Source organism: Monodon monoceros, unplaced genomic scaffold, assembly GCF_005190385.1.
Source record: "Monodon monoceros isolate NGI ecotype Baffin Bay Population unplaced genomic scaffold, NGI_Narwhal_1 Super_Scaffold_12, whole genome shotgun sequence".
In the NCBI taxonomy this organism is placed as follows: Eukaryota; Metazoa; Chordata; class Mammalia; order Artiodactyla; family Monodontidae; genus Monodon; species Monodon monoceros.
In genome coordinates, this window is record NW_021703768.1 from 109,312,699 (window position 1) to 109,326,283 (window position 13,585).

The 13,585-nt window shown below is 37.1% G+C and overlaps 1 protein-coding gene across 4 annotated transcripts in view; it reads right to left on the reverse strand.

The window, feature by feature from the left end:
* Positions 1-13,585, reverse strand: part of RAPGEF6 (Rap guanine nucleotide exchange factor 6) — a 221,043-nt gene that overhangs the window by 188,831 nt on the left and 18,627 nt on the right. For 3 of the 4 annotated variants that reach the window (XM_029219185.1, XM_029219186.1, XM_029219189.1), the window contains exons 2-3: positions 6,116-6,186; positions 5,110-5,166 (exon numbers count right to left, since the gene is read on the reverse strand). In XM_029219185.1, coding sequence (XP_029075018.1) covers positions 5,110-5,166; positions 6,116-6,186 — 128 coding nt within the window. Of the gene's footprint in view, positions 1-5,109; positions 5,167-6,115; positions 6,187-13,585 lie in introns of those variants that run through there. The other variant, XM_029219187.1, reaches the window with a different exon arrangement.

The following is a 13,585-nucleotide window of genomic DNA, read 5'->3' on the forward strand; positions in this document are numbered from 1 at the left end:
CAAGTTTATCAATGTTCCATCTTCATGTTCAACTATAATTTGGATCTACCTCTTTCTCTTAAATTTTATTCTGACAGAAATACATTAAATGCCTACCCAATCTTTCACTTTATGTGTGTCTGAGGGATAAAAGAATATCAGATGACTTAAGTCCATCATCATTTTTAGTTCAGTTAAATCTCCAATGGAAACCAAGAATCTTGTTAGATGTTACTTTATAATCTAATCTTTTTCTCTTTCTCTAAAGTACTTTTAATTTACCATACCTAAAACTTCAATTAATTCCAATATGTAGACAATTCTAATTTTATAAAACAAACATTTCCTCTGAGCTGGAGAACTGTATATCTATCTGGCTAGCGACTTGACATGTTAGCTTGTATATCTAACACACAACTCAACTTCAACATGTTCAAAATCTACCTATCATTTCTTTCAAGCTTCATTTTTTTCATTCTCAATGAATAGTACCATCCTCCACCCAGAAAACTAAGCCTCCAGACCACTCTACATAGCACCCAGGATGAGCTTTCTGGGTGAATCCTATTGCCTACCATAAGAAAAAAGTATCATCAAGTTTCCAGAAGATACTTTAAAGTTCTTTATATCCATCCCTTCCATCTTCACAGAAGGAAGATACAAATGGCTGAAAATCTCCTACTTAAGGTTCTTTGTTTGGAAATTTTACTTTCTAATTCTTTTGAAACATGACTTTTGTACAAGAAGGAATAAAAATCAGTAAAAGAAAATTCTGCCCAAAATCAAGACAGAAGAAAGTTATGATTGGATGCTACCATAAGCCTCTAATTTTTATCTCACTTTGCTGAAACAGTCACAAAGTTGTCAGGAAATTCTACTATAAACAGAGGAAAAATCCTGAAATTCACTCCTACTACCAAGAGAGCCATGCCAGCTCACGAATCAGAAACTGTTCAAACCTTGCAGAGAATTCCACTCTCAGAGCAGTTTGGCAATGCATCTGATGAGTAAACACAAGGAAAGTGAAAGTCTTTTAACATGCGGCCATGCTATCTCCTTTCTCTTTGCAAGCAAATGAATCTAAGAATAATTTAGCCTAGAGAAGAGTGGCATATTTAATCTTGTCAGATCTTACTCCTTTCAAAGGCTTCACACTGCTCCTAAAATAAAGAACAAAAACTATTAAGGTGGTCTCCACCTGGCTCTCCACACCCCTCTCTTCCTGTTTCTTCCTCTCTGCTCGAAGCACTGAACATAGTGGTTTATTTTCACTCTTTCTATCATGCTGCTTCCCAGTTAAGGTCAACTATACACAGTCTTTTCTCTGCTTCCACTAATCTCTGAATTTAAACTCTTTACTTAATTAACTTCCACATTCATTTTTTAGAAATTCCTTTGTTTATGATTAGCCAAATACAGATTTGGGTAACTCTTTATACTAATTTTTAAACAGCTTAACTGAGGTATAATCAATACACCACAAATTCACTCATTTTAAGTGCACAATTCAATGACTTTTATGATATTGAAAAGAACTGTGCAAACATCACCACAAAGAGATCTCTTATGCCTCGTTTGCAGTCAATCCCTGCCCCAGGTAACCAATAACCTGCTCTGTCTCTATAGATTTGTCTTTCCTGGACAGTTCGTATAAATGGAATCATGTAATATGTGATGTTTCTATCTTACTTCTTCCATTTAGCATAATATGCTTGAGGTTTGTCCATGTTGTAGTGTGTAGCAGCATTTTATTCCCTTTTACACTGCCAAATAGTATTCCACTATACAGATGCAGAGCGTTTTATGTATCTATTCACTGAACAATTATGTCGCGTTTTAGGCTAGTATGAATAGTGCTACTAAGAACATCTATGTACAGTCTCTGCACGTGTTTTCATTTCTCTTGGGTAAATATGTAAAAGTGAAATTACTAGGTCATATGGTAAAATTTTAAGAAACTGCCAAACTGTTTCCTAAAGTGGCTATACTTACATCTGCACCACAAATATATGACGATTCCAGGTGTCACCATATCCTCACCAACACTTGTTATGTTTAGACTGCAGATACTTTTTTTTTTAACATCTTTATTGGAGTATAATTGCTTTATATGGGGAAATATGTATAGCTTACAATGGTGTGTTAGTTTCCACTTTATAACAAAGTGAATTAGCTATACATATTTCCCCATATCTCCTCCGTCTTGCATCTTTCACCCTCCCTATTCCACCACTCTAGGTAGACACAAAGCACCGGGCTGATCTCCCTATGCTATGCGGCTGCTTCCCACTAGCTACCTATTTTACATTTGGTAGTGTATACATGTCCATGTCACTCTCTCACTTCGTCCCAGCTTACCCTTCCCCCTCCCCATGTCCTTAAGTCCATTCTCTACATCTGCGTCTTTATTCCTGCCCTGCCCCTAGGTTCTTCAGGACCTTGTTTTTTTCTTTTTAGATTCCATATATATGTGTTAGCATACACTATTTGTTTTTCTCTTTCTGACTTACTTCACTCTGTACGACAGACCATAGGTCCATCCACCTCACTACAAATAACTCAATTTTGTTTCTTTTTATGGCTGAGCAATATTCCATTGTATATATGTGCCACATCTTCTTTACCCTTGACTGCAGCTACTTTTTAAATATATATTGAAATAAATATATTTCAATAATAAAAAAAATATTTTTAAAATATATTTTTAATTGAAGTAACACTGGTTTACAACATATGTTTCATATGTACAGGGCTTCCCTGGTGGCGCAGTGGTTGAGAGTCTGCCTGCCGATGCAGGGGACACGGGTTTGTGCCCCGGTCTGGGAAGATCCCACATGCCGCGGAGCGGCTGGGCCCGTGAGCCATGGCCGCTGAGCCTGGCCGGACAGCAATGGCCGTCTGGAGCCTGTGCTCCTCAATGGGAGAGGCCACAACAGTGAGAGGCCCGCGTACCACAAAAAAAACAAAAAAACATATGTACAATGTATTTCTACTTCTGTATACCCTATAGCATGTTCACTATCAAAAATTTAGTTTCCATCCATTACCATACCCATTTCGCATACCCATTTCGCACGCCTGCAACTGTAGTTATTCTAATGGGTGTAAAGTGAATATCTCATTAATTTTTGTGTGTGGTGTAAGATAAGAATCTAAATTAAGTTTTTGCATATAAACACTCAATCACCCCAGCACCATTTGTTGAAAAAACTATGCTTTCCCAATTGAAATGCTTTAGTACCTTCATCAAAAATAAACTGTTCACTGGTGGTTCCTTTTTAATACTCAGTTGTGTTATACCCACATTGTGTGCACATCTTAGCTACACAGCTACAAGGCCATTAAAAAAAAAACACACAGAAACTGTTTATAAATATAAGGGTTTATTTCTGGGTTCTCAATTCTGTTCCACTTATCTATAAATCTGTACTTTTCCTTGATAGCACTTAAATATGTGTAGCTGTTTTAATTAACTTCCTCTCCCCCACTATACAATAAACTCATAAGGACAAATCCCGTTTCTTCCCACCACTCTACACCAGGCTAAGCATAATGTATAGCAGACAAACATTTAATAGTAAGTGAATGAATCAACAAATGAACAAATAAAGCTATTAAAATCCATATGAATCCAGTAAATACTTAAAAATAATGACAAACACAGTGTGCAATGAAACACTGAAGTTAATACCATTTCTCTATACCAGCTGCATACATATAATGAAAGAGATCACTGTTGCCAAAATTTTTGGAAGAAAAACAGAGAAGAATATCTTCATAACCTTGAGGAAGGGAAAGATCTTGTTTTTTTAAACAGGACATGAGAAGCACTAATCACAAGCAGAAAAACTGAGAAAGAAATTTCTTCTCTTCAGACGATACCATTAATAGAGTAAAAAAAGCAAGCCACACAGTGGGAGAAGATATTCACAACTTATGTACCCAACAAAGAACTCAGATACAGAATTCATAAAAATTTTCTACAAATCAACAGAAATAAGATAGCCCAACTAAAACATGGTCAAAAACTTGAATCAGGAGATCATAAAAGAGCTATCCAAATAGCCTATAAAAACATGAAAATCATTCATCATCATTAGTAAGCAGGAAAACAAAAAACAAAATCACGAGATAAAATGAAATACATATTTTAGATTCTAATGTTACAAGCTCCTGGGACTTCCCTAGTGGCACAGTGGTTGAAAGTCCACCTGCCAATGAAGGCGACGCCAATGAAGGCAGCAAGATCCCACATGCCGCGGAGCAACTAAGCCCGTGCGCCACAGCTACTGGGCCTGAGCTCTAGAGACCATGAGCCACAACTACTGAAGCATGCGTGTCTAGAGCCCATAGAGAGGCCACCGCAACGAGAGAGGCCACCGCAACGAGAAACCCACACACCGCAACAAAGAGTAGCCCCTGCTTGCTGCAACCAGAGAGGGCCTGCACTCAGCAACAAAGACCCAACACAGCCAAAACTAAATAAATAAAATAAATAAATTTATTTTAAAAAAAGAATCTTAAATTTGAGCATGTGCATTTCCAATGCTTTTATTCCTAAGAATATTCCCAAGAAGAATGAGTAAATAGAGGTACAAAAACACATGAATAAAATATTCATAGAAACTTACTATTCATGATAGGGAAAAACTGGAAACAACCCAAATATTTATTAATAGTGGGAAGGATAAACAAATTATGTTATTTTCACATAACTGTATACTGTAAAGCACTGAAAAAGAATAAATGCAAAAACATGGAAGAATCTGCAACATTTGTGAAGTATAAAAAGCCTGACCAACAGATTTTTATCTATATGAAATTTACAGAGACAAAACTAATCTAAGGTGACAGACATCAGAACTAGATTACCTTTCCAAGACAGTTGACTAGAGCCTTCTGAAGAGCTGATATGTTCTACATATTCGCTGCATAGTAGTTACACAGGTGTATATATTTATTAAACTTCATTGCACTGTACACCTTTTGTGAGCCCTACGTACATTATATTTCATAGTTTAGGAGTATATTTCAATCTCCTCTACAGAAACTGTTCCAGAATCAAATGAATTTCAATGCTAACAATCTAAATTTTAAACATTAATTTAAGCTAATTATGGAAATACTTACCAAAAAAGAACTTGATTGCCACTGTATCTCTCATAGCGTGCTCTTGCAGACATTAATCTAACATATTTTTTAAAAAGTAAAAATTTTTTTAATTATTTTATTTGAATTGTCTCAAAAATTGTTATAATTACAACAGAAAATTATCAGATCTATCACTAAATTTTTCACTGGAGTTTAAAAATATCACACACACACAAATCTGTTGAATAAATATAAATTTGCTTGTATTTAAAAATACTTTACTACTAATGCCCTAGGGTTTTCTTTCTTCTTGATACACTTACTTGACATATACTAATATATAAATTATGTTACACAGAAAACAGAAAATAATAAATTCCAAACAATTATATTTAGAATCTGGTCCATAGCCAGAAACTTAAAGAATAGCCAGAAAAAGTGATAAGTAAGCTGGTCATGGAAGAAAAACACAGTTTAATTAAAATACTATGCAAAGTTATAATAGTGCCTACAGCACTCAAAAGTATCTTTACAGATATAATCACAATGAGACAAGGTAGCAGGAGAGAAAACTCATTTTACAGAATAGAAAAATGAGGTTTGGAAAGTTTATGGGTACTGTCCATAGGAGCTTGTGCCAAATCAAGAGTCTTGCTCCTTCCACTTTAATATAACACTACATCATACCATGCCCATCTCAAGCATTTGATACAATAAATATCAATACAAACTACAAAGAGAAAGTTCTGTTTTCACTAGCTAGCACAAACTGAGCACTGCACTTTGCTTTAAATATTCTCATTTAATCCTCGAAATGCTGCAACAAAGGTAATCTTTTTATCCCTAGTTTATGGAAGACAAAACTGCAGCTTAGATGTTAAGACTTGCTCAAAGTCCCAGGGCTAAGGAAAACTGGAATGAGAAAGGCCAATTTCTTTGCATATCCTATAAAAAGCTCCTAAATGATTTGGTCCCTGCAACTATCTATCCAAACTCATTTGAATAACTCCTTAGCACATGCTCTTAAACACAGCATCACACTTACCTAAGCTGATGTTCCCTGAGATTTGATAATATTTCCATTCCATGAAGATAAGAATAAATAGTATTTAAGTCCTGTAGAACAGAAAAGACTTTAGATTAATTTTCAAATATACTTTTAAAAATATAATGATATCCCACAATTCTGATTTTAAGCAAACAACCATTTATGACACAACTGTTAACTACAGAAGAGTCACAAAATCTCTGAATTACAATAGATCTGAAAAGGTTTAGAAGAGTTCCCTCAACTCACACAGGAACCCCTCCTCAGCATGGCTGACAACCTCTACTCAAACAATGCCAAAAAACTCATTATTTCATATAAAAGTCTATTTCATTTCTAAACAGATGCAATCTTTCCTCTTTAGTGACCTCCAAATATTTGAAAACAGTTATCTTGTCTTCTTTTAAGTCTTTTTTTTTTTTTTCCTCCAAATAACAAAGTCTAAATATTTGCAGGTTCCAGATCTTTAAGCATCCTAACTGATCTCCTCTGGAGATGATTCTGTTTGTCAATATTCCTCTTAAAATATGATTTTCTAAAAAAAAAAACTCTTTTCAAACAGACTCAAGGTGGTATTAATCTACCACTAAACAAAACTGACGTCCAATGGGACAATGCTATTGTTCACTCTCCGAAAGAACTGGGGAACATTTCTCTAGCCCTCATTCAGATAATTAGATATTAATAAACCCAGGTTAATAAAGTACAGTAGTATAGTATAACCTCAGCTAAGAGCAATGGCATAGCAAAAGGAAAGTGTGGAAGCAGGGAACATTCCTGACAGAAAAGAGTATTTTACCACAGAACGCTGATGCACGGTGATTATAAAGAAGCTTAAATTCTCTATGTAAAATTTACCTCCTTATTCTCTTACAAGGAGTAATGCCTTTATACCAGGGCAGACTGCTCCCAAACACTACTCTCTTTGATATATAACAAGAGAATTATCAAATGACAGAGAGAAAAAAAGAAAAGACACATAAGACAACCTTTTTCCCCAATATGCTACTAAGACAACAAGGAAGCTCTAAGAAAAAAAGCAATAATCTCTGATTCCAAAGCTTACAACTGCCAATTAACCATGATGGATTCAATGACCACACACATCTCTGCTAACTCCTTACCAAAATAAGAGGGAAAAAGATTTTTAAGTACATATATATATATTAAAAAGAGATGAATAGATTAAAAGAAGAAACCACAGCAAATGAGTCTATAGACCTAAAAAAGGTCTGTAAAATTCTATAAGACAGCAGATGGAGCAGTGATACGATAAACTGTACTTCCAAAGAGGGCTACAATGATATGTCTTATCCCATATGCTCTTTTGCAATGAGACCTTGTCACTCCCTCATCAAAAGTAGGAATCTAGGTGCCCTCCGCATGGATCTGGGTTGGTCCTGTGATTTGTTCTGACCCAAAGAATGTGCCAGAAGTGAGGTCGTGTAACTTCTAAGATTCAAATACCCTGAGAGCACCAATGTTGTGAGGAAGCCCAAAATAGCCTCATTGAAAGAGAAAGGCCACATGAAACAGCACCAAGGAACCGGATATGTGATTCGTTCTTAGACCAGACCAGCTACCAGCTGAATAGAACTAAGAGAATGATCCAAGTCGAGGTTCTGTGGGGCAAAAGAAACAACCTCCTAGCCAAAACTTTCTGAGTTGAGGTCAGAAACAGAGTCCTGGAAAAAGTCTGGCTCATAGTGAGCTCACTGAGCCTGCAGACCCACCTAATAGTCTTGTCTCTCTCCACTCCCCAAGTTTATAACTAGAATTTATTTATCTGGCAGTTAGAATAACTCCCACAAAGGAACCTATGTGGTAAAAGCTGTCATAGTGGAAAAAGTCAAGTGGAAACCTCTGAAACTGCCCCATTCCCCAGAACAAGATAGTAAATAAAAGACAGTATTGCTTTTCCAAAGAGGCAAAGAAGCAAAGACTAGGGCCGCCAGTAAAGGCTTAAAAGTATGCAGGGGTGACAGTCCTTCTCATGCATCATCTGCAAAAATCAGACGGATCCTAAAAAATGACTACAGACTGTCATAGACTTAACCAAAATTTAGCTCTGGGCACAGCTGCAAGTCCCAGACATAATATTGTTGAAGGAATGATTAATTAAGCTTCAGGTATTGATTTGGTGAATGTATTCTTTTCCATTCCAGTTACTAAAGTAAAAAGTACAAGAAACAGCTGGCAGTTGTGCAGGACAATATTAACTTACAGTTTTGCCTAAGGGCTATTGCAACTTTCTCAGTCTCTACCATAATATAACCTGAAGCCATCTAGACCACCTAAGACATTACATATGTATTTTGCTGACTGAACAGAATGAACAAGAGAACGAGCAAGGAGTGGCTGGTACCCTGGAGTCTTGGGTAACACACTTGAACTCCTGGAAGTGAGATATTAACTCTATGAGGGCTCAAAGACCTGCCACTTCAATGTTTTCGGGGGTGCAGTGTCAGAAGTATTACAAAACATCCCTTCAAAAGTAAAAGACAACTTTTGAGACTTCAGCTTTCATTCAAGATGGAATAAGAGGGATTGGACTTACCTTCCATCTAAAACAACTAAAAATCATAATAAATAAATGAAACATTTTTCAAGAGATAAGACATTACGAAAAAAAGACAGTGGCATTTGAGAGAGGGGAAACGAATGAGGTGATTCATATAATTATCATACCTTACTACCTGGTTGTATCTTGAGAAGAAGTAGTTAGCCACCTGCAGAGTAGAAGGTAGCTCAAGTTTGCAGAGCCAGACGGAGAGAGCGCATACTACACAGAAAGAAAGAATGTTCTGAAAACCTACAGAAGGTCTTACTTGAGTCTAGGTTGAGTACTGATCTTTCCATGTACATGAAGAAATACCTGAACTCAGGGAAAGAACCATCTGAAAGGATTAGAGTAGTGGTCCTCAATCAAGACTGATTTTGCCCCCTGGGTGACATAGTGATATCTGGAGACATTTGGGGTTGTCATAATTTTCAGAGGGGAAGGCGGGGCACTACTAGCATCACGTGACTATAAGCCAGAGATGCTGCTAAATATCCTATGATGCCCAAGACAAGGCCCCAGAATAAAGGATTCTCTGGGCCAAAACATCAACAGTTCTGAGGTTTAAACTTCTTGGATTAAAGGGAACAATACCCAAAACTCACACAGGGACCAGAAGAGTTACTATTCCCACCAGGGAGAGTGGAAAAATCTCATAATTCAGAACGCATTTAGTAGAGTACTCAAAAGCCTTTGGATTCAGTACTGGGCAAAATTAACACTGCACTAAATGCTACTCTGGTGCTACGTAGCATAGCTCAAAAAAGAGCCCCAAAGGGTCATATGATTTCCAAATTACCTGTGTCCCAGAAGAATATTTACAGGAAATAAAATATACCCAGCACATAAAAAAGTAAAATTCACAATCTCTGGTACTCCATTAAAAATCACCAGGCATGAAAAGAAACCGGAAAAATGACCCATAAGGAGAGAAAAAATCAAAACCAACTCAGTAATTACCAGATAACAGAATTAATACAAAAAGATATTTAAAAACTTACTGAAACTATATTCCATATGTTCAAGAAAATATAGAAAAGATTAACTATATAAGAAGGGACACTAAAAAAAAATTCCAGAGATGAAAACAACACTGAGATGTAAAATACACTGGATGGGATAAGTGACACATTAAGACATTGTAGAAGAAAAGATTTAAAAACTTAAAGACACAAAAATAGAAATAAAAAATAAAATACATGGGGAAAGGAGATCAAGATGGTGGAGTAGGAGGATTCAGAGCTCACCTCCCCCAATGAACACATCAAAAATACATCTATTGTACATGTGGGGCAACTCTCACTGAAAACAAACTGGAGACTGGCAGAAAGGCTCTTATACAACCAAGGCTGTAATGAAAGATCCACATGAAATCAGGTAAGAAAAGAGGAGAAGCAATCAGGTGAGGACCTGTGCCCCTAGGAGGGGATACAGCAGAGGAGGGGGACTGCATGGGCTCAGAGACCCTCCCCAAACAGTGAGGGGTGTGAACCACATATTAGGAAACCCAGCCCTGGGGTCCAACACCAGAAAGATAAGTCCTCTTCTTGGCTGACTTGAAGACCAGTGGGACTATCAGGGGCTGTGAGAAATCTAGACGTTGCTAGTGAAGAGCACCCACGTGCTTGGTTTCTCTCAAAACAGGGTGGAGAAAACAATTGAAAATGCCAGGTACTTTAGCTGGCTTCCTGCATCTGCCCAAACATGCACCCTGGCTCATGCTGAGGGCCGCTTCAGCCCCTCTTGCTCCATGGCACAGCTCCCCACTAGGGTGAAGGCTGCCATAGCCAAGTAGAGTAGACAGCTGTGGCAGACAGAGCCTGCCCAGACCCAGCACTGCATCTGAATGGGGTGAGGGCAACCATTACTGGCATTCGTGGGGACAGCAGATCAGAAGCAGTCTGGAATTCCAGTGTGCTGGGACTGCCCCAGTGTGCACCTTGACCCACATCGACTGCCCACTCTGGCCTCTCATGGTCCAGCACTGCTACCCTCTGGGGTGAAAATGCCGAGGTTGCTGGGGGGGAGCACACACTTAGAGAAAATGGAACCAGCTCAGATCTAACCTTCAGGACTTCTGCTCTCGAACCCTTGAAACTTGGGACAAGGATGCTGATTCCTGCCACTTGTATTTAACATAGTATTGGAAGTCCTAGTCACAGCAATCAGACAAGAAAAGAAGACATAAAAGGCATCTAAATTGGAAGAGAAGAAAAACTGTCACTATCTGCAGATGATGTCATATTTTATATAGAAAACTCTATAAAATTTCCACCAAAAAAACTATTAGAATAAATGAATTCAATAAAGTTGCAGAATATAAGATTAATATACAGAAATATGTGGCTTTTCTATACATTCATAATGATGAACTATAAGAGAAAGCAAGAAAACAATTGCATTTGAAACTTCATGAAAAGAATAAAATATCTAGGAATAAACTTGACCAAGGAGGTGAAAGACCCATACGCTGAAAACTATAAAACACTGATAAAGGAAACTGAAGATGATACAAAGAAATGGAAAGATATCTTGTGCTCATGGACTGGAAGAATTAATATTGTTAAAATGTCCATACTGGGCTTCCCTGGTGGCGCAGTGGTTGAGAGTCCACCTGCCGATGCAGGGGACACGGGTTCGTGCCCTGGTCCGGGAAGATCCCACGTGCCACACAGCAGCTAGGCCCGTGAGCCATGGCCGCTGAGCCTGCACGTCCGGAGCCTGTGCTCTGCAACGGGAGAGGCCACAACAGTGAGAGGCCCACATACCGCAAAAAAAAAAAAAAGTCCATACTGCCCAAAGCAATCTACAGATTTAATACAATCCCTATCAAAATACCCATGACATTTTTCACAGAACTAGAACAAATAATCCTAAAACTTATGTGGAACCACAAAAGAACCTGAATAGCCAAAGCAACCTTGAGAAAAAAGAACAAAGCTTGAGGTATCATGCTCCCTCACTTCAGACTATACTATAAAGTAACAGTAATCAAAACAGGATGATACTGGCTCAAAAAAAGGACACATAGATCAATGAAATGGAATAGAGAGCCCCAAAATAAACCCACATACCTATGGTCAATTAATCTAAGTTAAAGGGGGCAAGAATATTCAATGGGGAAAAGACCATCTCTTCAGTAAGTCATGCTGGGAAAACTGGACAGCTACATGTAAAAGAATGAGATTAGGACATTTCCTCACACCATATACAAAAATAAACTCAAAATGGATTAAAGACCTAACTGTAATACCTGAAACCATAAACTCCTAGAAGAGAACATAGGCAGAACACTCTGACATAAATCACAGCAATATTTTTTTTGTATCCTAAGGCAACAGAAACATAAGCAAAAATAAACAAATGGGACCTAATTAGACATAAGAGCTTTTGCACAGCAAAGGAAACCATCAACAAAACAAAAAGACAATTGACTGCTGAATGAGAGAAAATATCTACAAATGATATGACCAACAAGGTGTTAATATCCAAAATATATAAACAGCTCATATAATTCAGTATCAAAGAAACAACCCAATGAGAAAATGGGCACAAGAAAAAGACATGAAAGACATTTTTCCAAAGAAGATATACAGATGGCCAAGAGGCATATGAAAAGATGATCAACATCACTAATCATCAGAGAAATGCAAGTCAAAACCATAATTATATACCACCTCACTCCTGTCAGAACAGCTATCAGCAGAAAGATCACAAATAACAAATTCTGGCAAAGATGTGGGGAAAAGGGAGCCCTAGTAAGGAAAGGGAATATAAATTGGTGCAGCCACTACGGAAAACAGTATGGAGGTTCCTTCAAAAACTAAAAATAGAACTACCGTTAAGATCCAGCAATTCCACTTCTAGGCATACATCTGAAGAAAATTAAAACACTAATTCAAAGAGGTACATGCACCCAATGTTCATAGCAGCATTATTTACAACAGCCAAGATACAGAAGCAACTAAGTGTCCATCAACAGATGAACGGATAAAGAAGACGTAATATGCGTACGTATGTGTGCGCTCACACACACACACATATATACACACAATGGAATACTGCTCAGCCACGAAAAGGAATGAAATTTTGCCATTTGTAATAACATGGATGGACCTGGAGAGTATTATGCTTAGTGAAATAAATCAGACAGAGAAAGACAAATACTGCATGTTATCACTTACATGTGGAATCTAAAAAGTAAAACAAATGAATACATATAACAAAACAGAAACAGACTCATGGATATAGAGAACAAACTACTTGTTACCAGTGGGGAGAGAGGCAAGATAGGGGTAGGAGATTAAAAGGTACAAACTACTAAATATAAAATAAATAAGATACAAAGATGTAATGTACAGCACAGGGAATACAGCCAATATTTTATAATAACTTTAAATGGAGTATAATCTACAAAAATACTGAATTGCTATGTTGTATGTATGATCTAACACTGCATAATATTGTAAATCAACTATACTTCAATTAAAAAATATAAATAAATAAAACACAGGGAGAAAATATGGAAAAAATATCAACAGAGCACAAAAATGTGAACAGTAGGACAGGCATCAACTTTAAGCAGGCCTAACAGAAGTATAACTGGAGTCACTGTGAAGAAGACAAAGAACAAAAAAACAATTTGGAGAATGGTGGAAAATCTTCCATATTTGATAAAAACTATAAACTTGCACATCCATGAAGCTCAACAAAACCCAAGCACAAGAAATATGAAATAAACAACAGCAGAGATCATAATCAAATTGCTTAAAAAATGATAAAATTATAAAAGCAGCTAAAGAAGATAAATTACACAGCGAGATCATTAGAATACAGAATAGTCAGAAACAACGCAATCCAGACAACACTGTAGTAACACCTTTAAAGTCACAAAAGAAAAAAACTAT